Source organism: Helianthus annuus, chromosome 9, assembly GCF_002127325.2.
Source record: "Helianthus annuus cultivar XRQ/B chromosome 9, HanXRQr2.0-SUNRISE, whole genome shotgun sequence".
NCBI classification, from domain to species: domain Eukaryota; kingdom Viridiplantae; phylum Streptophyta; class Magnoliopsida; order Asterales; family Asteraceae; genus Helianthus; species Helianthus annuus.
Genome location: NC_035441.2, coordinates 108,166,357 through 108,189,359, shown reverse-complemented (window position 1 = coordinate 108,189,359; position 23,003 = coordinate 108,166,357). Strand labels below are relative to the sequence as shown.

The window sequence follows — 23,003 nt, the reverse complement described above, 5'->3', positions numbered from 1 at the left end:
CGTTGTCAAAATAATGAATATATATATTTTTGACGAAAAGCATATTTGGTTATATATGTATTTATATTTTGGCGAAAGGTATAAGATATTTATATATACATAGGTATTTTATTTAGTTTAAGTAACGTTTCTAAATTAATTCTTTCAAAAGTGTTGTTGTAATGTCGTCCAAAAATAAAAATAATTATACAGTTATATCTATTTTATAAAAATTAGTCGAAGTTGATGGGTTTCGTTTTATAAAATTTACACGTTTTGTTTTACGGAATTCTACGAAAAACGGGCAGAGTCTCCTCTGTTTTTGGACGATCCCGACAATGCAAGTTGTCGTTATTATTTTCCAAAATTCAATAAACAAATCACTAATACAATATATAAATATATAATCTCTACGCAAACTCAGATTATATGAAGTTCGGTTCCGCGACTAAAATAACGTCAGCTTCAATGATATAATTAACTTCAAAACGTTAGAACTTTACCGAATCAAACTAGGTTGAGCCGAGTGGCACCGAGACCCGCACTTGAGCCGAGGCCTAAGTTGGTCGAGTTTGACCGGTTTTGACCTGAATCGAGACTCGAATTGAAACTGAAACCGAACCAAGAACTCCATTAGAATTATTCGAAGTTGAAACTTAAACAAACAAAAGCCCAAAACGGATTCCAACCTGAATCGTGAAGTCTGACCCGGTTGACTGAGCGTCTGACCCGGTTGACTGAGCCACTGACCCGTGACTTGAACCCAACGAGACCCGAAACGAATCAACGCTAATCCGGAAGTTGAATCGAATAAAATCAAAACAAAACTTGAACTCAAAACTAACCTGAACCGCCGGCTGGAGTGACGCCGGCGACGCCGCCGCCGCGACTCTCTCTTTTCTCTCTGCGTCTCTCTCTCTCTCTCTCTCTCTCTCTCTCTCTCTCTCTCTCTCTCTCTCTCTCTCCCTCTCTCTCTCGGTTTCTGTCTTGTCGTCGTGAGCCGCCACCACCACAGTGGTGGTCGGCCGTTCAGTTGAGCAGAGGGGGGAAGAGGTTGAGTGGCGAGCCAAGATGAGTCGAGGGGGTGTTGTGGTGTGTCGTTGGAGGAACGTCGACCGGAAATCAATTCCGTTGACCTGGTCTCGCAGAGAAGGAGGAGGGAAATGGGTGATGTTGGCTGCCAGGTTTGGATGGGAACTAGGGTTTAGATATATATGTTTTTTTTTTTAAACTTTCAATTATAAACACAATAGCCCCTAAACTTTAAGGACTTTATTAAATGGTTTAATTAACTTGGTTTAAGTTTAATTTCTTATAACTAACTAGGTTAACTAAATAACTTTGAAATTAAGTAAATAAATTAATTAATTACTATATTGATTTTATTTATTTATTTTTAACAAAATAAATAATTAATTATAGATAATCAATCATAAAAATCTTTCGATGGTTATCTAATTCACGAAGAATTTTCGTTGGTTCAAGGTTAGGGTTCGAATTTCAAAACGGGTCGGATTTCGGGAACCCATTTTGACGAATGTTACAGTTCTGCCCGACGTAGTCGTTGGAATGCCGTCTCGGGGAGGGTATTACTAATGTTAAAATGGGTTATTATAGTAACACACGTGCATTTGTGTAATTTATAGATTATTCCCAGGACATCCTTACTGAAAACCCTAAAACAACAATGTGAGTTAATCCTCTTTTTATATACTCATTTTTGTGAGTTGATCCACTTTTTGTAAACCTTTTGTTAATTATTTTTACAAAACCTTAAATACCTTTCCATGTGAATAACAGTTATTGAGTATTTCTAAGAATACAATTATCGTGGGTATGTTGGGGTTTTGTATACAAAATTTGTTACCACCTGGTCAAGGAGTAACATTTCCACAAGTCAGGTCTGACAGTACCGACGGGTGATAATTGGTATAACTTGGAAACAAATGTAATTGCGAGATAGCCCTCAATATTGTACACTGTGAAAATGGTTTTACTTAAACTTGATTAAATTGGGATTCACTCACTAGTGTTTCCCACTGACAAAATGTTTTTAAAACGTGTTTCAGGTAACAAAATGTGAAAGCCAAATAAAAGCTAGCTGGACAGCACTGAAGGCTTGGAAAAGTGGCAATAAAGTTACCTAAAAATAAAATAGATGTTTTGTTAAATAAAATAGGATTTATTCCTATAAAAGTGTGTATACTGAAAACTTGGGTTTTATCCATGTGTTTAATGTTATAAAATGTGGTGGTTTACTCTGATAACATATTTCCTAACTACGGTCCTGATGAAAATTTCCGCTGCCAAATTGGATAATAATACGATACCACCGAAACTGGCTCGCGGCCGCCCGTTCCCGGGAAATAGGGATTGGGGGTTATGACAGTTAACCCTCTACGCTGCGTATTGACCTCTACGCTGCGTATATAAACCATGGATCTCAGTGCCTAATAACCAATCATTGCACAGAAAACAAGGTTTATATACGCTGCGTATAGGTCTCTAAGCAGCGTATATAAACCATCTGAAAATTTGGGGTCATTTTGGTAGGTTTGAAGCATCAGTTTTTCACAAGGTTTATGTACGCTGCGTAAAGACCTATAGGCAGCGCATATAAAGGTCTGAAAATGTCCTTTATACCCTTGTGTTGAGGCTATACGAAGCCAAATACAAGGGTAGTTGTGTCATTTTTGTCTCATACGCTGCGTAGGGATCTATACGCAGCGTATATAAAGCTCCATTTTTGTATTTTTTTTTTTTTGTGTATTTCTTTGTTTATTTATAAAAAAAGAAAATTATTTATAAAAAACAATATTATTGGTAATACAAATATAAATTATAAATATTAAAAATAATACAAATATTATGAATTATACAAATTAAAAATAATACAAATATTATGAATTATAAAAATAAAAAATAATACAAATATTATGAATTACAAGACCTACAGAGAACCTATACGAGACTTACACTATACACTATACGATACGATACGATACGATATAACACCCGTATAGGCCTATAGGCGTGGTTTAGGTCCCGTATTGACCTCGTATAAGCCTATAAGTGTGATATCGTATCGTATAGGTGTGGTTTAGGTCTCGTATTGACCTCGTATAAGCCTATAAGTGTGATATCGTATCGTATAGGTGTAGTATAGGTCACGTATTGACCTCGTATAAGCCTATAAGTGTGATATCGTATCGTATAGGTGTAGTATAGGTCCCGTATTGACCTCGTATAAGCCTATAAGTGTGATATCGTATCGTATAGGTGTAGTATACGTCACGTATTGACCTATAGACCTATACGGGTGTTATATCGTATCGTATAGTAGCGTATCGTGTTGCATCGTATCGTATAGTGTATAGTATAGGTTCCATGTAGGTCTTGTATACGCCTATAGGCCTACACGGGACCTAAAACACACCTATAGGCCTATACGGAACATATATACACCTATAGACCTATACGGGTGTTATATCGTATCGTATAGTAGCATATCGTGTTGCATCATATCGTATAGTGTATAGTGTATAGTATAAGTCTCGTATAGGTGATGTATATGCCTATAGGCCTATACGGGACATATACTACGCTATATGATACGATATCACACTTATAGGCTTATACGAGGTCAATACGTGACATATACTACGGGCTATACGATACGATATCACACTTATAGGCTTATACGAGTTCGATTCGTGACCTATACTACACCTATACGATTTGATATAACCTTTATAAAAAAAACCTTCATATACGCTGCGTATAGGTCTATACGCAGCGTATATAAAGGGTCAAAAAGACCATTTAGCCCTTCATTTGGGGCTATACGAAGCTAAATGCAAGGGTAAAAATGTCTTTTGACCCTTTATATACGCTGCATATGGGTCTATACGCAGCGTATAGTGGGAAAGACTATTTTACCCCTGCATTTGGGGCTATACGCAGCCATATGCAAGGGTAAAATTATCTTTTTTGACACTTTATATACGCTGCGTATAGGTCTATACGCAGCGTATATAAAGGGTAATTTTTATTTTTAACACTTTATATACGCTGCGTATAGGCCTATACGCAGCATATATAAAGGGAGAATTTAAAAAAAAACATTTTTAAGTATCGTATCGTATAGTATAAGTCTCGTATAAACCTCGTATAAGTCTCATATATGTCTTGTATCTGCCTATAGGCCTATACGTGACCTATACTATAGTGTCGCATCGTATTGTATTGTATCGTATCGTATCGTATAGTGTATATTATCGTATCGTATCGTATAGTGTATAGTATAAGTCTCGTATAGGTTCCATGTAGGTCTTGTATATGCCTATACGCCTACACGGGACCTAAACCACACCTATAGGCCTATACGGGACATATATACACCTATAGACCTATACGAGTGTTATATCGTATTGTGTTGCATCGTATCGTATAGTGTATAGTATAAGTCTCGTATAGGTTCCATGTAGGTCTTGTATACGCCTATAGGCCTACACGGGACCTAAACCACACCTATAGGCCTATACGGGACATATATACACCTATAGACCTATACGGGTGTTATATCGTATCGTATAGTAGTATATCGTGTTGCGTCGTATCGTATAGTGTATAGTATAAGTCTCGTATAGGTTCCATGTAGGTCTTGTATACGCCTATAGGCCTACACGGGACCTCAACCACACCTATAGGCCTATACGGGACATATATACACCTATAGACCTATACGGGTGTTATATTGTATCGTATAGTAGCGTATCGTGTTGCATCGTATCGTATAGTATAGTAGCGTATCGTGTTGCATCGTATCGTATAATATATTTGTATTATTTACCAATAATATTGTTTTTTTATAAATAATTTTCTTTTTTAATTTTTATAATTCATAATAGTTGTATTATTTTTAATTTTTATAATTTATATTTGTATTATTTACCAATAATATTGTTTTTTTATAAATAATTTTCTTTTTTAATTTTTATAATTAATAGTAGTTGTTTTATTTTTAATTTTTATAATTTATATTTGTATTATTTACCAATAATATTGTTTTTTTATAAATAATTTTCTTTTTTAATTTTTATAATTCATAATAGTTGTATTATTTTTAATTTTTATAATTTATATTTGTATTATTTACCAATAATATTGTTTTTTTATAAATAATTTTCTTTTTTTATAAATAAACAAAGGAATACATAAAAAAATACAAAAATTGAGCTTTATATACGTAGCGTATATAAACCCTTGTTTTCTGTGCAATGATTGTTGATAAGGCTCTGAAATCCATGGTTTATATACGCTGAGTATAGGTCTATACGCAGCGTATAGGGTTAACCCTATACGCTGCGTATAGACCTATACGCAGCGTAGATAAACCCTAAGTGTGCAGATAGGCAAACAGGGTGTGCAGATAGTTAGACCCTTTACTTTTTGTAGAGGGCTGGGTTTGAAGCCCATCTTCTACTCATTTTCAAAATTATTAATCATCTCACTTACTCTTTTAATAAAGGGTTATACATGCATCTTTTTTAATCACCTCTCTTAATTTAATAAAGGATGACAAATGCATCTTTTTTTATCACCTCTCTTAATTTAATAAGCTAAAATAGAGTAAACTGCCATTTTGGTCCCTGTGGTTTAGGCACTTTTGCCATTTTAGTCCAAATCTCAAACTTTTAACATTTGGGTCCCTGTGGTTTGCATTTTGTTGCCATTTTAGTCCAAATTTCAAAAACCCACTATTTTGACTGCTGAAAGCTGCATGTTTTGTCCTTTAGCGCAGGGGCATTTTGGTCCATCTGATTTTTAATATAATATATTAATAATTAATAAACTAAATTATATTTTATATACCTTTTATATATATAAAGTCACACACTCTCTCTATATATCCAGCAAAACCTCATACCACCACCTACCCTCACACCACCAGCAGCACCACCCCTACATCACCATCGCACAATCCCTACATCCCCATATGCCACCAACACCCATCCTTACAACCATATTGCACACCTACATATATCTAATAAGTGTTAAGTTTATAAAGAAAAAAAGCAGGAAAGAGTGAGAATGAAATAACAGTTGAAGGAGAAGCCTTATACTGGAAAAATATGGCACAAGAAACAAACAGGCACAATTCCTGATCAATAATACCAAACAATACAAAAAACTAACCCTCGGGACCAACAATTAACTCTATGCCCTTGAACAACAACAAAAACAGCCGCCCAATAAACCACTACACTTAACAAAAATTTCATTCAATCGCCGAAACTAAAATTTGGAAAAGAAGAAGAATGAGCAATTAGGGGCCCATAGTGATCAGCCCCAGCTCCACACCAACCTGCAAACTCCGCCATTGACGATTCCGGCGAAGCTGAAGTCTGGAACGTCGTCCAGATATACGAACATAACTGAGGTGGGTTTGATTTTTCGTCTGGAAGAATCTGATTTTGATTCCGATTCGGATGATAACTGAGGTGGGTTTGAATTAGATTTTTGAAATTGGGGGTTTTTTATTTGTGGGTTTTGAAATTGGGGGTTGCTTCTTCTTTAGATGACGTTGATGAGGCCTCGTCTTCTGCTTCCAAGATCGTTGAGGATGTCGCGGTGGTTTGAGGGAGGTGTCGGGGATGTCGGAGGGTGGTGTCGGGGTGTTTGTTAGCCGTTGGTGGCGGTGGTCGGTTGGTGATGGTTGGTTGAAAGGATGGGTGGTGGTGGTTGTAGGTGGTGGCAGATGGGGATGTAGGGATTGTGCGATGGTGATGTAGGGGTGGTGCTGCTAGTGGTGTGAGGGTAGGTGGTGGTATGAGGTTTCACTGGATATAGAGAGAGAGCGCATATATAAAGAGACAGTGGTTTGGGCACTTTTGCATATATGACCAAAATGCCCCTGCACTAAAGGACAAAACAAGCAGCTTTCAGCAGTCAAAATAGTGGGTTTTTGAAATTTGGACTAAAATGGCAACAAAATGCAAACCACATGGACCCAGATGTAAAAAGTTTGAGATTTGGACAAAAATGGCAAAAGTGCCCAAACAATAGGGACCAAAATGGCAGTGTACTCGCTAAAATATTTTGTCCACGCAATTTTTAACATGATACGTCCATGTAAAATTTTATTTAAAAACAATCGTTTCTAACTAATAACAATAGTATACTTAAAAGTTAAAATAAGTAGCATGTTTTAATTCCTTTCATGTTGTTTGTTAGGTTAAACTCTTTTGAGCAACTTAGATTTGATTTACGTATTAGATCCCAACATTATTTGATTACGGAAATCATCTACTTTATATAATAGTTAAGTGCTTAATAAGTTTCTTCCTAATATATTTCATGTCAGATACAAATCGAAATCACGAGTCTAAAAAAATTAAAAAGGGCCTCGAATTTTTAGTTCGTTTTGGGCCCCAAAATTCTAGTAACGGCCCTGCAAAAAAATTAGCAAGTCTTTTAACCAAGATAAGATTTAGAAGTTACAAAGCCTAAAGAGTCGATTGTTATATATGTCGAGATTGCAAAACATTTCTTGCTGACCCTTTAACCAAAACACATGAACTGAGAAAAATCTCTCATTCAAATGTTATACAAGAAAAAAAAAGGTATTTAGTTGTTCATGTTACTATAAAAAAAATTAAATTACTCTTCAAACAAGATCATAGATCAACGATTGAAGGAAAAAAGATTTTACACTTTATATAGGATTAGATGAAGTGTTCATAAAGGTACAGAGATTCAACACAGATTTCTTAAATATACAATTAAATAATCAGAAGATGTCTCACCAAATTCAATTTTCAATATCAAGAAGATCTGTATTTGTGAGGAAAACCATGTTATGTGAAGCTGCAAATTCTGTACTTGTAACATGAAAACACCTCATATATTCTACAGTGACAAAACATCAAATACTCTCTACATTTATCTTGTTACATAGGGTTATGATCACAAACCTCTTAGTAGCCAGCGTAATGTCATAGATAATCAAATCCTTGGTAACATATTTAACGTTATGTAATAAGAACTGTATCAACCAACCACATTCTGTATTAATGTGAACATGTTTGAATTACCAAGAGTAAAATGTGATTTGAGAAATGAAAGGTACAGCCCTTCTAGGCATTCTTTGTTCTCCTAAATGGTACCTGATGCTACACATGTCGAGAAGAATCCTCGAGAAACCTCGTCTCTCATGGCTTCTGATTGCAGTGGTTTTACAACAAACTCCAAAACCCAAACAAACCACCACTGATGACCAAGTTGGAAGCACCATGGACTTTTGGCAACCAGGAACCACTGCAGTGCTTCCATTAAAGAGGAAACCATCAGCCTCCCCTATTTTGAATCCGTAGCAGAATTGAACTAGAGAGGGTGTTGTTAGATTATCATCTATTTGGCATTTGGGGTAAGGTCTTGTACGATACCTTTTTACCACAACTAAGACTGTCTACCAAATGGAGTCCTGAACTAGCTGCTGCTTGTGAAGTATGGAAGGAGATCAAATTTGAGTTCCAGGCAATCACGCCTCTAGGGAAACCGCCCATAGCAAGCTTCTCCGACGTGGACCAATGTGAACGGTGAGGTGGAAGAGAGAAGTAGGAGAGCCGCACGTCGTCAAGGGCGCCTGTGGAGAAAAGAGACGGAGATTGTGAGTGGGGAGGTGGGCATTGGCTGGGTCGCCCGTTGCAGAGGAGGGGGAGGATGGGCGGGCAAGGTGATGTGGCACCGGGCAGGGGGGGTGGACGGGCAGCAAGGGTTGGAGATAGTCTAATTATTTTTTGTATGAAAAAGCAAACCAACATGAAATTATGACAAATAACAATTAGCAGCTCCAATGAGTCAAAAGAGTTAAAAATAACTTTCATAAATAACCTACAAAACAATGAAAACAACTTCAACTGCTCAAAAGACAACTTCATGATACACTACTTGATGCACACGCAACAAACCATACGACAATTCATCCATCTCAATTATGACGGACCGAGCATACCAAAAGGGAAAGAAGACAGACAACTCAACACTTAGGTGGTGTTTGATTTGGTTCGGTTTGGTTTGGTTTAAAATCAGGAATCTATATGGGTATGAGAGGTTAACACAAAGGGTATATATAAAAGATTCCCGATGTTACGGGCATCAAACTCATACTCTCAAACCAGACACCCCCTTAGTTGGACCAGACATGGACCAAACCGAGCCTGTTACCAGTATAAATCTCGTTACGCTCTTCATCATAAAAAAGGGCGGTGATGTCCTCCAATGCTTCCGAAACAGAGCTTGTGATCCTCCGACCTTGGGCCCGCTGCTTTGAGTTGCACCTGCATCTTTTACCACTAGATTTGACAACGTCACTGCAAATACAATCATTAACCATTGCACCATCCATCGCCTTTACTTTAGCAAGACATTTTCCGGTTAGAATATTGCTGATATTGATGGAACCTGCCGCTGCTGCATTCATTAAAAGAATACGGTGAGACAAAACAAAATCCAGAATTTATTTTTTAAAAGTTGAATCATCAAGTTACCATTTCCATCGGTTGAAGAATCCTCCGAATCAGCTTTGCAGTAAGAAATGATAAGATCTTGATCACTTGTGATATAGATGTTGTTAGTGTTGCAGTCTGGGTGCCATAACAAATGATCTTCGAATGACGTCACAAGCTCCCCACGGAAGTTCCAGACAGCCACTGTTCGGTTTCTGAAGGTCAAGAACAACTGGTTCTCATAGAGAAATATGAAGGCTGATGGGGTCATAAATTCTGTCCTGCTAACTTCCGTTAATTCAGAATTGCGTACCTACATAAAGAAATGGTCCTTAGATTTAAGTATCAACTATCAAACATTGAAAGTCGCAAAAAATGGGCTGATCGAAACAAGTAAACTTCCATCCGTGTTGAAACAGGTTGGCTCGACCCATTACGCTTTTTATCTAAAAAGATTGTTTTTGAGTAAAATGCCATTTTCATCCCCTGAGGTTTGGCAAGTTTTGCGACTTTCGTCCAATGGTTTGTTTTTCCGCATCTGGATCCAAAAGGTTTGAAATCTTGCCATTTTCATCCGGCTAGTTAACTCCATCCATTTTTCTCCGTTAAGTTTTCCGTCTTTTTTGGTAACTTAAAGGGCAATACAGTCTTTTGCACTTTATATAAAAAAGTCCGAATAGCCCGGAGAAGACCAAATTGCCCTTTAACTTAACAAAAAAGACAAAAATACCCATGACTTAACGGAGAAAATGGATGGGGTTAACAAGCCGAATGAAAATGACAAGATTTCAAACCTTTTGGATCCAGATGCGGAATAAAAAACCTCTGGACAAAAGTCGCAAACCGGCCAAACCTCAGGGACAAAATGGCATTCAACTCATTATTTTTTAAGAAACATAAAGTGTCAATTATGATCACATAAATATATAAGGTTATATCCACATTAAAAATACAGTTAGTGCAACTTTCCACCCATTTGACAGGTTTGCTTTAAAGCTCGCCTATTACCCAATTGACCAGTTAGAGATGATGCATATCCCGAATCAACATATTCAAAAGTAAACGGGTCCAAATAGCCTAGCCTATATGGTATATTAATAAAGGGTGAGAAAATAAGAAAGATTCTTACATCGAGAATCTGAAGATTCTCATTCTCTTGCTTGACAAGAAGCTTTTCATTGAACTGTTCGATGAAATCGACCTTCTTATTACGGTGAAGGAGATGATTGAAAGTTTTCAAAACAGTTCCGTCTTCAATGGAGAGAATCTTGAGAGGGACATGACCACTAGCTTTATTAAATATCAACAACATGATTCCAGGGCTGTTTTGCAGAAAACAAAAAGAGATATTGTCATGAACAGATCAACATTTTTCATACATAATTGCTGCATCATGATAATGAAGATATTTACCTTATTTTGATCTCTTGGACATTTTTATCCGATATGGAGTATAACATCATGTAATTTTTCAAATCAAACACCTTGTAGATGCTGAAAATAACATTACAAGAAAATTAGAGGAATTTAAAAAAAAAAGATAACATTCTGTTACTAGATAAAAAAGTACCTATCTTGTGCTGAAAATGTAAGTACTTTGCCGTTAACATCATCAAACTCCACAAAACCAGGCCATTTCAAAGACTCCGACTCAAAAAGAGCAAAACCTGCATCTGGCTTACCTCTTCGTATGTATCTGACACCATTATAAGCGTAATATATTTAGCAATAGATCTTATAAGATCGATAGAATCTAATGAGCACGTAAATAATGAGATTTCACGTACTCGATTCCAGTGGTTCTACATTTCAAGGAGCTAAAGCTGTCTGAGGCATAGACTGAAACCGTAATGAGTGAATCATTGTTTTTGTTGTAAAACAAGCTTCTAATAACTTCGTCAGGGCTGACATTCAGAAAGCATATCCTCTGGCTAGTCTCTGTATTAAACAAATATTATTTGCAATAATGACCTCCATCATTAGTTACATTTCAATAAAAAGAATCTGCCTAATTATACCTCGGCTATATGCTGCACAGATTCCAGATTGTGCAAGAGCAAAAACTATATCACGAGCAGCAACAATCTCAACAATTTTTGACCTTTTCTTGAGAAACGGCAATACCGTAGAGCATTGTCCCTTTGGATCATGGGTATCATACTCTTCCTGATGACGCATCAGCGAATGTAAGTTAAAAGGTAGAGCATTATTTCCTTAAGAAAAATTTAAATGATATACCAACTAGAAAGTCGAAACTAAGGTTTTTAGACGAACCCAAGAAGTATAAAACTTTCTCAAGTGCATGTTAACTAAATTACACATAGTGAAGTGATTTTTATAGATAAGACGAATGGCGACTATAAAAAACCCACACACCCATAAGCATAAACGCGTGAACCCACAACACTACTTATGTAGATACAAATTGGGCCAAGAGATTACAATATGATTATCTACCAAAAAAACACCGACAGGCCTTGTAATGTGTACCATTTATAGTTCTACTTAATGAAAGAGGAAACACCATCATTTTCTAAATTGCATCATTTGTTTGGTAGCTGGAATCATTACAGAAACTCTTATATCTCTAACCAACTTGAACACACAAAATTATATCCACAACCCACATCATTTCTAGTTTAGGATATCACTAAGGCCCCATTAAGTTATTAACACAATCATCTCAACATAGCAACTGTTCTACTACAAGTTACCTCAGTATTTCAATACAGTTCTAAGAATACTAATATACTATACTAGCTAAACAAAAGCCAAACCTAAACTTTCGATCAACTGCAATGATATAATTCTAAACATAAACAAATGCTTATACACAACTAACTCGGGTATAACAATCCATAAACAAATTAAACAATCAGTTAACTTCAAACAAAACAAAAAAAGCAGAGGCATAAACAACAACCTGCAAACGTATGTTTCTGAATCTCTCTTGAGCATCACACATACTAAAAGACCGATCTCGCTTCGAACAAATCTCTCTCCTCTGAAGCTTCTTAACACTATTCAAAAACGCATCAGCTCCGCCACGCGGCCGCTTCTTCGCCACCACTCTCCGGCCAGTGGAGACACGTGGACTCGCCGTTATCCTCCGTCCGTCCATCGTTTCCCTTTCTAAAACCGCAATTACACAAATCAAAACCCTAGAAACCTAATTTGTATACATATCCTGTCTTCCTGTGCTTGAATCCAGCACATTCAACACTCAATTGCAAATTTACAACACAATTACAGCAATTTGAAAAAGAGGCGCAAAAAAACCCTAAATCTCTAACAAATAATTAGGGCTTTTAGCTTGTTCAAGATGCTGAAGAAGAATCTGCACAAATAGAAGCAATTGATGCAGAAGAATTTGAAGATATTCGGTGATTTGAATAATATGTGCCCTAAATCTGTTTATATGGCAGGTATGTAGCCAAAACAGCAAAAAACTTGTGTTTCTCTCTCTACAAAAAGGGCAAGAGAGAGAAAGATCGAAACGGAAGGGAACAAGTGAGATGTAAAATAATATATACAGCGAAATATTATGTCCGATTTTATAAAGTGTTTGGCGTCCGCTTTCGATTTCAAATTTTAAATTTACGGTTTTCTCCCTTTTAATTGTACAGTTTTGCAACTCAGGGCCTTGACAATCATCTATACTATCTATTAACGGAGATAATTCGCTGATGTAATTTTGCATATGTGTCACCTTCTTAGCTATACCACATTGGATCAGCTGATGTCATATTTTCGATTTTATATTTAATATTTAATTAATGTATTTATGTTAATATTAATCTTATAAAGGAGGGAGTGGAGATCTTATTTAACCGGGTATTTTTAAAATTTGAAATTTAAAAGATATTGGGATATGTATTGAGCATTTAATGCATGTCAGATACTTGAAAATAATATTTGAATTCTCTGAGCTCATACCCAAACACCCTTTATCCAGCTTCCTTTCTTTTGAAATGTAGAGAGAAAACTAAAGAGCAAAAAAGTGAACGCGAAAAGAGAGAGACACACGGGAAGGAGATCAAGAAAGATCGATGGCGGTTGGAGTTGCAGATGCGATTCCGGTCAAGAAAGAGAGATGGCTGCTCAATGCTTCCTATTCCAAATCAACTTCTTAGGGTTTCCTTTCTGGTATCTTCTTTACCTTCACTTCAAACCTAAACTTGATTTACATTCGGATCCAACAGGTACTCTCTAACCCTAAACTTGATTGGCCTTTCCTCAACATTAAGATTTTGATTGTGTTTTATTATTGTTTTTCTCTGTTGTTTGGGTCTGTTAGCTGCTTGCTAAGGGCCTTTCTTGGTACCTATCCTTTCTCATAATCCTAATTTGTGTTAGAAATTAGGTTTAGGGTTCTGATAATGGAGGTCTGAATCAAGAAGAAGATGTGTAGCAGCAGTTCTTGGAGATAACTCAAGGCCATTCTTCAAAAAAACCGGCTTCTCAAAATTGGCTTCTCAAAATTCGTCACTGGCTTCTCAAAAAAACTCAAGGCCAAGCTCATTCACATAATTTTGAAGCTTCACTCATTGATTTAGATCAAGTTAAAAATGGTCACTATGAGTTTCTTGGCTCTTCTTTGGGAAGGTAAATATAATCCTTTAATAATTCAATCACAATTTTAAATTTTCTTTTTTTGTTGTTGTTGAATATGCTTAAATTCATAAATTTACAGTAAAGATAAGGCGAAAGATGCCATCTTTTACTCATACACGAGGCATATCAATGGTTTTGTTGCCATACTTGAAGATGAAGAAGCAGCCCAGATAGCCAGTACGTAGTTTATGAAGTTATGGTAATGTTAATGTTGTTCTGAGATGGTTTCATAGACTGATGTGATTTAATATTTGTGATCCAATGCAGAGCATCCCAGGGTAGTTTTCGTGTTCTTGAACAGGGGTAGACAATTGCATACAACTAGATCATGGGATTTTATGGGGCTTGAGGATAACGGTCTTATTTCATCGAGTTCGATCGGGAAGAAAGCAACATTCGGTGAAAACACCATCATAGGAAACCTTGACACAGGTTAGCCTTCATGTTCATTTTGATGCTTGCGATATATATATATAAATTATAATTATAATAAAATTTATATAATATATATATATGCAATGTTAATTGGTCCAAAATGTACTTTGGTTAACGACATTGGTAACTGAATATGTTGCTTTAGGTACATGTAATTTTATGTATAGTACCATCAATTCACATCAAGCCAATAAGTTATAGTTCTTCCCATACAGCTGGTCTTTGGTCAGGAACCAAAGATGTCATCAAAGATTTTGGTTGCGTGACATATATTGAAACTCATCCACCACACCGCACAAAAATGGGACTTCTAAAAAGTTTGAGAATATGTTGGGTATAAATAATCGTTTATGATTGAATACTTAAAGCCATTAGTGAGAATTCTGTTTATGGCTCATTGGTTTTTCACTTTAGTGAATGAATGTTCCCCACATTAGGGGGAGATAACAAGCAGTTGGAAAGTGAAATGAATTATCATGTCATCTTGATCCTCAAAGTATAAACTATGAACTAGAAGTTTAAAGTATAATTCATTTACCAATATTAAAGAACAAATTACCAGACAAGTTCACTGACCTGATAGAGTGACTAAGTAAGTCACATAATCAACTGCTTATGCTCCAGTTATATTTGTGTCCCAAGAGGACAACCACATATTTTTGTAATGAGTGTATTGCACGTCTAAAGCGTGGTAGACTAGTTGATTCCAATAATAAAATTTCTCGAAAATTGGAGCAAGTAATTAAGATGGTCAAGTCGAGGTTATAGTAATAAGATCTCCTGAAGAGACAATAGACATGATGGTTCAAGAAGAACCTCAGGTACCTGAAAATAAAGAGATCTCGATAAGTTGTATCATGTCTAACATATGTATAGAATCAAAATAAAAATCGACGTCGTTATACTTTTGTATATAATGTAGAGCTTAAAATGATTAAATGATAGGGATCAAGATTTAAGATCTGCCTATGAATGAATATTAAGAAATGATTGGCCAAAATAGAAAGACACAAATATGGCAGAGTTTAGTTCTCTAATGTGATGGAAAGTTTATGGACCAACAGTCCATACAACTGAAGTTGTAAAATATGCTGGATACAAAAGTGTCTTTTATGCGAATCATGTGAAAATCAAATTAAGTGATATAAGTTAAAATTGGTGGCACAAGAATTTTCACAAAGACCTATGATTGATTATGAGAAAACGTATTCTCCAGTGGTGGATGCATTGACTTTCCAATATCTTATTAGTCTGGTAATATATAAAAGAGAATTGACATGCGTCTTAGGAAAGTTATGTATCACTTGAACTAAGTCATATAAAATAAGTTCTCAAGAATATTATGATTATTATATAAATTCAGGTCTGAATACATATACATGTTGTATATGTTATTGAATTGAATATAATTGGAACTCTCCATGAGTATCCTAAAGCATTTGAGTGCTTAAGATATTAATTGAAACACCTTATGGATGTAATTATAGTGCACCAATACTCCAATAAACATACATAGAAAATGTGTACCTGGTTATTATGGAATCTCAATGTACATAGTGTACAAACATGGTACAATATGGATTTTGGAGATAAAAGCAAGTATTCTTGATATTTTTGCATATGATACAGATATCTATATGTTAAAAGGGCAAGTTTATATAGCAAAACTTCTAAGAGTGAAAGCACATGCATATTTGGATAAGATGGAAAGAATTCACTCATGGATTGATAATCCTAGAAGAATTAATGATGTCAAAACCACAAGAACGTATTATATGAAGTTGACAAAATACGTATGGACTAAAATAGTTGGGTCGAGTGTTGTACAACTAGAGATATTCGCATAAAGAGGGATATAAGTTTGATTAAATTAGCCATGTTCTATGAACATTCTACTTTTAAAAGTTCACTATAATCGCAATTTACAGTAATGATGCCTAGGCATCATTGAGAGAAATTGCCGAGCTTTTAGAGGGAGAATTTTTTAATGACCTTGGCATGGTCTAATTATTACTCGAACTGCAGCAGTTCGAGTATATATGTAATTATATTTTACTAATCCCTCAAGTACATCTAGAAGATGATGTTTGGATATTTTAGTATAGACATAGTTGAACCTTAAAGTATGTTAAAGGTTGTTAAGTCATTTGTTATAAGAAATGCATATTATCATCTCCTACCAAAGTAGAGATTCTCATTCTTGAAGTACCATCGTAAAATGCATAAGTGCATTAATATGTTTTGCTAGCTATGTATAGTTATAATATCTTTCACTTGACCATATTGTCATGATATAACCTTTGTCAAGCAAAGAGACATTGGAACGAGTTCAAAGAAATATTTCAGGTACAAACGATATTTGATTATATTTTACTAACCCATCAAAACAAGTTTGGTTAGCCTTGTAGATGTAGGAATATAACAAAACACAACATTCCTCCACATAAATGATTGCACATTAAGGAATCAAGCGACAAATCATTGGCTACAAAAGCTTTGTTCGACTTTCAAGGAAGATGGACACACGTAACTTAAAGGCTACATGTTAAAATGAGGGGGAGACTTATTCAAGTTGCACTCTTTTTCCATTAACTAAGTTTTGTCCTATTGGGTTTTCTTAGTAAGGTTTTTAATGAGGCAACACACTCGATACAAAAGTATCAGAGGGAGAAAATACGCGCTGCACTCTTTTTCCCTTGGCTATGGTTTTATCCCAATGGGTTTTCCTAGCAAGGTTTTTTAACGAAGCAACATATATCACCAAGCGTAATAAAAGAATAATATGTTATTTTACATAATCATGTGAATAGTAAAGGGGGAGTGTTATGAATGAGTTATAATATTGTGACTTTCCACATGCTTAACTCCCACCTCTTTAATGTATTTGTATTAATGTCAAGCCCTATAAATACTAGCTATTGTATTTGTATAATATATCAATAAGATTTTACATTCCCTTATTCTTTTATTCTTCTCCTTATATTGCTATTAGGTTTAGTTGTTTTACAAAAGTATGTTTTTTAGTCTTTTTAAGCAGTTTTTTAGTTTTCTCAATGTAGTTTTCTCATGATTCTCACCCATAAGTATTATTACTAAACAATATATTATCATTACATGTATAATTATACACACACAATAAATACATAGAAAGTTATTCAATAATTAATATAAAAGCACGCCAGTTCGGAGCGTAGCTCAAGCTTGTAACATTAGTCACAAGCCAAGCTCAAACTCTTTTATGTTAAATGAGTCGAGCTAGTCAAGTTCGGATTCGGCTCTTCTACAACCCTACATACAGACACAAAGAGGATCGCGTTACATGAAGATTGATACCTTGGTATGTCTTGATCAAATCTCTTTCTACCAGTGAAGTTCATAGTGGTAAAGATTTATGTTAATCAAGGTAAGGTCTATGTGAATCGAGGCCGATGAGCGTTTTTCAACTTTTATGGGTTTAAATGTTTTCTTTTCTCTATACTTTCAATTGGATTTATTAGACATTAATATATATGATGCAGCTGTTACATAAATATAATGATCAAATCAAGAAATGATATGATTTCAAACATCAACTGATCCTGTCTCCTTTTTATGAAGATGCTTGATAAACCTTTCATGTTGCTGCCTGCAGTGGTTGTGATTCAACTCTACGGAAGACACGGTTCAAGAAATTATCGACAATTGTCACAAACTCCTCCGGCGTTTCCTCATGAGGCAAGTGACCACATTTCTTTATGACTTCAAGGTGAGATCCCGGGATGGCTTGCGAAAGCCTCACGGCATTCCAAGATGGTACAAGACGGTCACTATCACCCGTGATGATTAGAACTGTTTCATTTGTTAGCGATATTAATAACTGTTGACATAACTTTATCTACATGAGTATGTATCTACACTATTTACCATTGTTCAGTATCATACGAACCTGGACAAGAGATTTCACTCAAACTTTCTGGTAATGGCGGATTTGATTCGGGCGATGAACTAGCCACCATCTCTGCAGTGAATTCCAGAAGAGCCCTATCCCAACCCTTTGCTCGCAACGGCTGCAAACAAATCACAATACAAATTAAAAACAAAGAGTAAATTACGATTTTGGTCTCTGTGGTTATATCACTTTTACCCTTTTAGCCCAAATTTTTTTTTTTTTAACATCTGAGCCTCCAAAAGGGTTAGAAAAAAAGACATTGGGGGCTCAGATGTTAAAAGATTCCTTTTTGAGCTAAAAGTGTAAAAATGATATAACCACAGGGGCCAAAATCGTAATTTACTCTAAAACAAATTACTACAAGCAATTCAAAAACTCCATGTTTGACCGTTACTGGTCAAATGAGATATTTCTTGACCTTCCAATTTCACGAATACTACCTTTTGTGTAAAAAAAAAGATGATAATTACTTTTAATGTTTTGTTTTTTAAATAGACAAAAAAAGTGTTTTATTACAACTAACAAGTAAACATGCTTACTCTTGTATAAGCCTCAAGAACATTGTCGGTAACTTTGCTTGTATCATACCAAGCATTTTTAACCGCCGATATCCCAAATTTACCTATAACCATCCTTACCTAACAAAAACATAAATCAGTATTATTAGAGTTCTATTAAACAATTTTCAGACTTGAATATTGAAATTTGCAATGTATATTACCAGCATAACTGCAACAGAGGAGCGAAAGAAAGCGGATAAAGCCTTCTTGTACAGAGAATTAACCATATTAACCATTCCTGTAAGCAAACTCATTAGGACCCGAGCTATAAATCTTGAGAATTTCGACACGATACTCAACAGACTCAAAAACGGATTTTTCATATTATCTGCATTTGACTCGTCTTCTTGATTATTTGCTTTGACTTTTTTGGGGGGAATGAAAGGAGCTACAATTGCAGGGGCAACAAGAATCATAGCAGCAACACGTTCCGGTGCTTGAAAATATGTTTGAGCTGCTACAAGGCAACCAGCAGAATGCCTGCATTTCGTTACCATTAGTTTCCATATTAGTTATTTTAAATTCATCATAATTATGTCAATCCATCTCACAGTTAATCGTCATTGGAAGCACTTTTATGTAGAGGTGCAAGAAGTCCAGATTAGGCAGGTTGGTAACCGATCAAATGGGTTCGGGTTGAAACAGACCATCTTAATGTTTTCAAGACCGGACCGAACGTCGAACTGGTCTCCTTACCGGTCCACTGGTCATGTAAGAACCGGGTGATATCGTAAATGTTATAAATATAAATGACTGCCAGTTCCCGGTCCAACCGGCCGGTTCGACTCAAAAGCGGTCTGAGAGGGTGAACCGGACCAGTCAGACCCCCGTTCCCAGTCCGACCGGCTGGTTTGGTTTTCAAAACATTGAAAATATAACCCAATTTTTTAATATAACATTTTATGAGGTTGTGCGCGATGAAAATATACTCCTGGAGACTTTCAACTTGTTTGATGTACCCATTCCCCTCTAAGCTTAATTTTTTCATTAAACATGTTATACAACGATTGACCCATTCATAAGTAGCCGGGTCGAAATTCCCACCTCCTAATTTACGTAAACTTGAGATTCATTAAAGTATTGTCATAAGTGAGCCAAGATAGGAGCAAATATCAAGATAAAGAAATGTTGCATACCCGACCAGTATCGCTTTCTCAGCAGCCAAAAAATCAATGAAGTACAAAGTTGCCAGTACAGAAAATGCCATAGAATACGGATTAAGAGGCTTTGTATCCTGGATACTGCCAGCTGGAGCATGATTAGAAGGATTATCTACCCTTGTTGTCAACCCAAAGGCGGGTCTATCAAACGATAAAACTTTCGAACCGGAAACATTTGCCAAACGCTTCATAACTGCATTCCAAGAGAACAAAGAGGCTCCAAATCCATGTAATAAGATCAGAGGGAACTTAAGTTTCTCTGTTTGGTGAGACGAATTAGAAATGGTTTCATCGTGTAATGAGTCTTGTGGTTCAGTTTCGGGATCACATATCTTGTGGTGTAATTGCAACCCTTTAAACTCGCAAAAGCAACTGTCGGAGTCGGCTAGAAGTTTGGGATCGACTAATTCATCCTGGTCTATGCCGGCTATTTTCCGAGCTTTCTTCTTCTGGGCAGTGGATAACGGTTCTGAAATTAACTAAAATGGTAGTCCGTTAATCATCCAAATTCTGAATGGTGTCCATGTAATGAACGATTAATATGAAAATATACAATATACACGTAAAAACACAATATAAGTTGATCATAAAGCTACGAGACTAGATGTGCTCCACAGTAACTGGTATAAATTAAAGGGTATTGATATGTAACTTGTACTCTATATAAACGTCTCTTGTAAGCCCTATTATTCGTATATAAATTATAACAGCTATATGGCTCTCTAAATGTACATTTACTAACGTATTACAAGTTCTCTTGGTAGGAGTGATGAGACTTGCTATAAACCATGCCACATTACTTTTTCAAAATATATGGAACTTGAAAGTATCAAAGGAACACATATATGGTATGAAAATTAGCATAACTGGCGAGATTAAGTAAATACGGAAATAGGAAAACACTTAATAAGATCATAAAACTAGGCATCGAGAAGTTCATCGGCTATCAATAACTGACATATTATCAGTTCTCTACTTAGGAGTGACGTGAGCAAAAAAAGTTATTATGCGTATATATCAACACATGGTGTTTTGCTATCTATGTTTTGGAAGTTCATCGGCTATCAAGTTATTATGTGTATATATCAACACATGGTGGTTGCTCTAGTTCTTCCTCTAACTTAGTTTCACATTCTTCCATTTAGGCCTGTAAACGAACCGAACAAACACGAACATGTCATGTTCATTCATTTAACTTTTACCGAACACGAACATATAATCGAACGGATTTTTTTCTTCATGTTCGTTCATTAAGAAAATAGTCATGTTTGTGTTCATTCATTTAATACCTAAACGAACAGTTAGAAACGTAAACGAACACAAACAAACATAACTGAACAAACATAAATGATCACAAACGAACATAAATTAACAGTAATGAACACAAACAAACAAGTATAAAATATCAAAATTCATCCAAAAACACATCTAAATTAGTGGTCCAAAAACACGTTTACAGGCGTATTTCCATTACACTTACATATGACTATATCTAAGCTCCATTACACTCCACATTCTTTCCCCAAATCCCTATCATCAATTGTGCCACATAATGTAGTTTAAATTGTGTTTCTTAAACTTTACACAAGCTACATCACTATTTTATCTAGAAGCTACTCAACGAAAAACCAAACCTAATTTTCATACAGAATTCATAAACAACATAACAATTTGTGGTAATTTGCCTCTTGACGCAACAACTAGATCTCCATAATTTTCAGAAAACAAAACTACTATGTGTGATGGAAAGAGCAGTAATTACCGGAATATTCAGCACCGGAGCCGGTAAACGAAGAAGATGCAGCGGTTTTGAGAGATAAACGGGCGTTTCTGACAAGTTCGCAGTGTAACGCCGGTGTTTTCAGTTCAACCGCCGGTAAATTCAGTTTAACCGGCCGGTCAGGGAATGCTAAATGATTATTATATGCTACCGGGATGCTCATAATCATCAAATCAAGAGCCGGAGTACAATTCGACGGGAACCAACCACAGGCAGGTAACAGGTTGTATCGTCCAGTTTCGGATATTTAGTTGTGTTTTTTTTTCAGGTTCATGAAATTGGTGTGACTGAAAAATATTTATTATCTGAATAGTGTTTTCTCTTTTTTAACTCTGACCCGCGCAATACGATGGGAGCGACATACTAAATTGCGATACTCGTTTTGATAGTTTTCTTATTCATGTAGTATTAATTGTAGAATCATTGTGATAGATATATATCAAAAGCGAAGTAATCGGGTGTGACAACTGTCAAATTTGTATGTATCCGTACAATTAATTAATATTGATTAGTGCTTAATGACTGTGCTGAATTACAAACTATGACTTAAACTGCTTTCTGATTTCTGTATCATACATACATGTGCATCACATTTCATACTGTCACACCATTTATCACATACACGCTCTAGTGACAAAAACGATGCACCAAGCACAGTTAGCACCGTTAGCGGATAACTCAGAAACATGCTGACAATGTCAGTACATAGATAGACAATGTTTTGGGACCCCGTAAGGGCCAGAGACAAGGTACTACACTAGTATGGAGTGTAGGGAAGTAAGGACCATAAAACTGCGTCACTAGGTGATGGTTTAAGTGCCGAAAAGTGCCTAAACCCCATTACAAGTGCAGAATTCTGCATATTTCAGCAAAATTCAGCATTTAAATAAGCTAGTAACATGCAAAAATATGGCAGAATGGTCTTGTATGCTTTCCTAAGTGTCGGGAATTAAAAGTGTCACAAAAGGGTACTTAAAAATCACTAAACGGAATAACTTGACACTTTAACAAACTAGTATCTAACCGAATAACCGGACA

At 35.8% G+C, this 23,003-nt stretch overlaps 2 protein-coding genes and 1 long non-coding RNA gene across 3 annotated transcripts; 1 reads left to right on the top strand and 2 right to left on the bottom strand.

The window, feature by feature from the left end:
* Positions 1-8,808: 8,808 nt before the first annotated feature.
* LOC110878116 lies at positions 8,809-12,992 on the bottom strand. The gene is made up of 8 exons (XM_022126376.2): positions 12,412-12,992; positions 11,507-11,654; positions 11,276-11,426; positions 11,059-11,184; positions 10,902-10,982; positions 10,618-10,810; positions 9,531-9,801; positions 8,809-9,453 (listed from the first exon to the last, which is right to left on the bottom strand). The coding sequence occupies exons 1-8, from the start codon at positions 12,607-12,609 to the stop codon at positions 9,170-9,172; spliced, it is 1,452 nt and encodes a 483-aa protein (XP_021982068.1). The 5' UTR covers positions 12,610-12,992; the 3' UTR covers positions 8,809-9,169.
* Positions 12,993-13,557: 565 nt separating this feature from the next.
* LOC110874482 lies at positions 13,558-14,447 on the top strand. The gene is made up of 3 exons (XR_002555987.2): positions 13,558-14,093; positions 14,182-14,279; positions 14,370-14,447. It is a non-coding gene; the product is annotated as an uncharacterized LOC110874482 (long non-coding RNA).
* Positions 14,448-18,012: 3,565 nt separating this feature from the next.
* LOC110878115 (2-hydroxy-6-oxononadienedioate/2-hydroxy-6-oxononatrienedioate hydrolase) lies at positions 18,013-22,260 on the bottom strand. The gene is made up of 6 exons (XM_022126375.2): positions 21,948-22,260; positions 20,162-20,654; positions 19,187-19,505; positions 19,005-19,103; positions 18,463-18,583; positions 18,013-18,365 (listed from the first exon to the last, which is right to left on the bottom strand). Exons 1-6 carry the CDS (start codon positions 22,132-22,134, stop codon positions 18,151-18,153), a joined length of 1,434 nt encoding a protein of 477 aa, XP_021982067.1. The 5' UTR covers positions 22,135-22,260; the 3' UTR covers positions 18,013-18,150.
* Between the last annotated feature and the right edge of the window lie 743 nt (positions 22,261-23,003).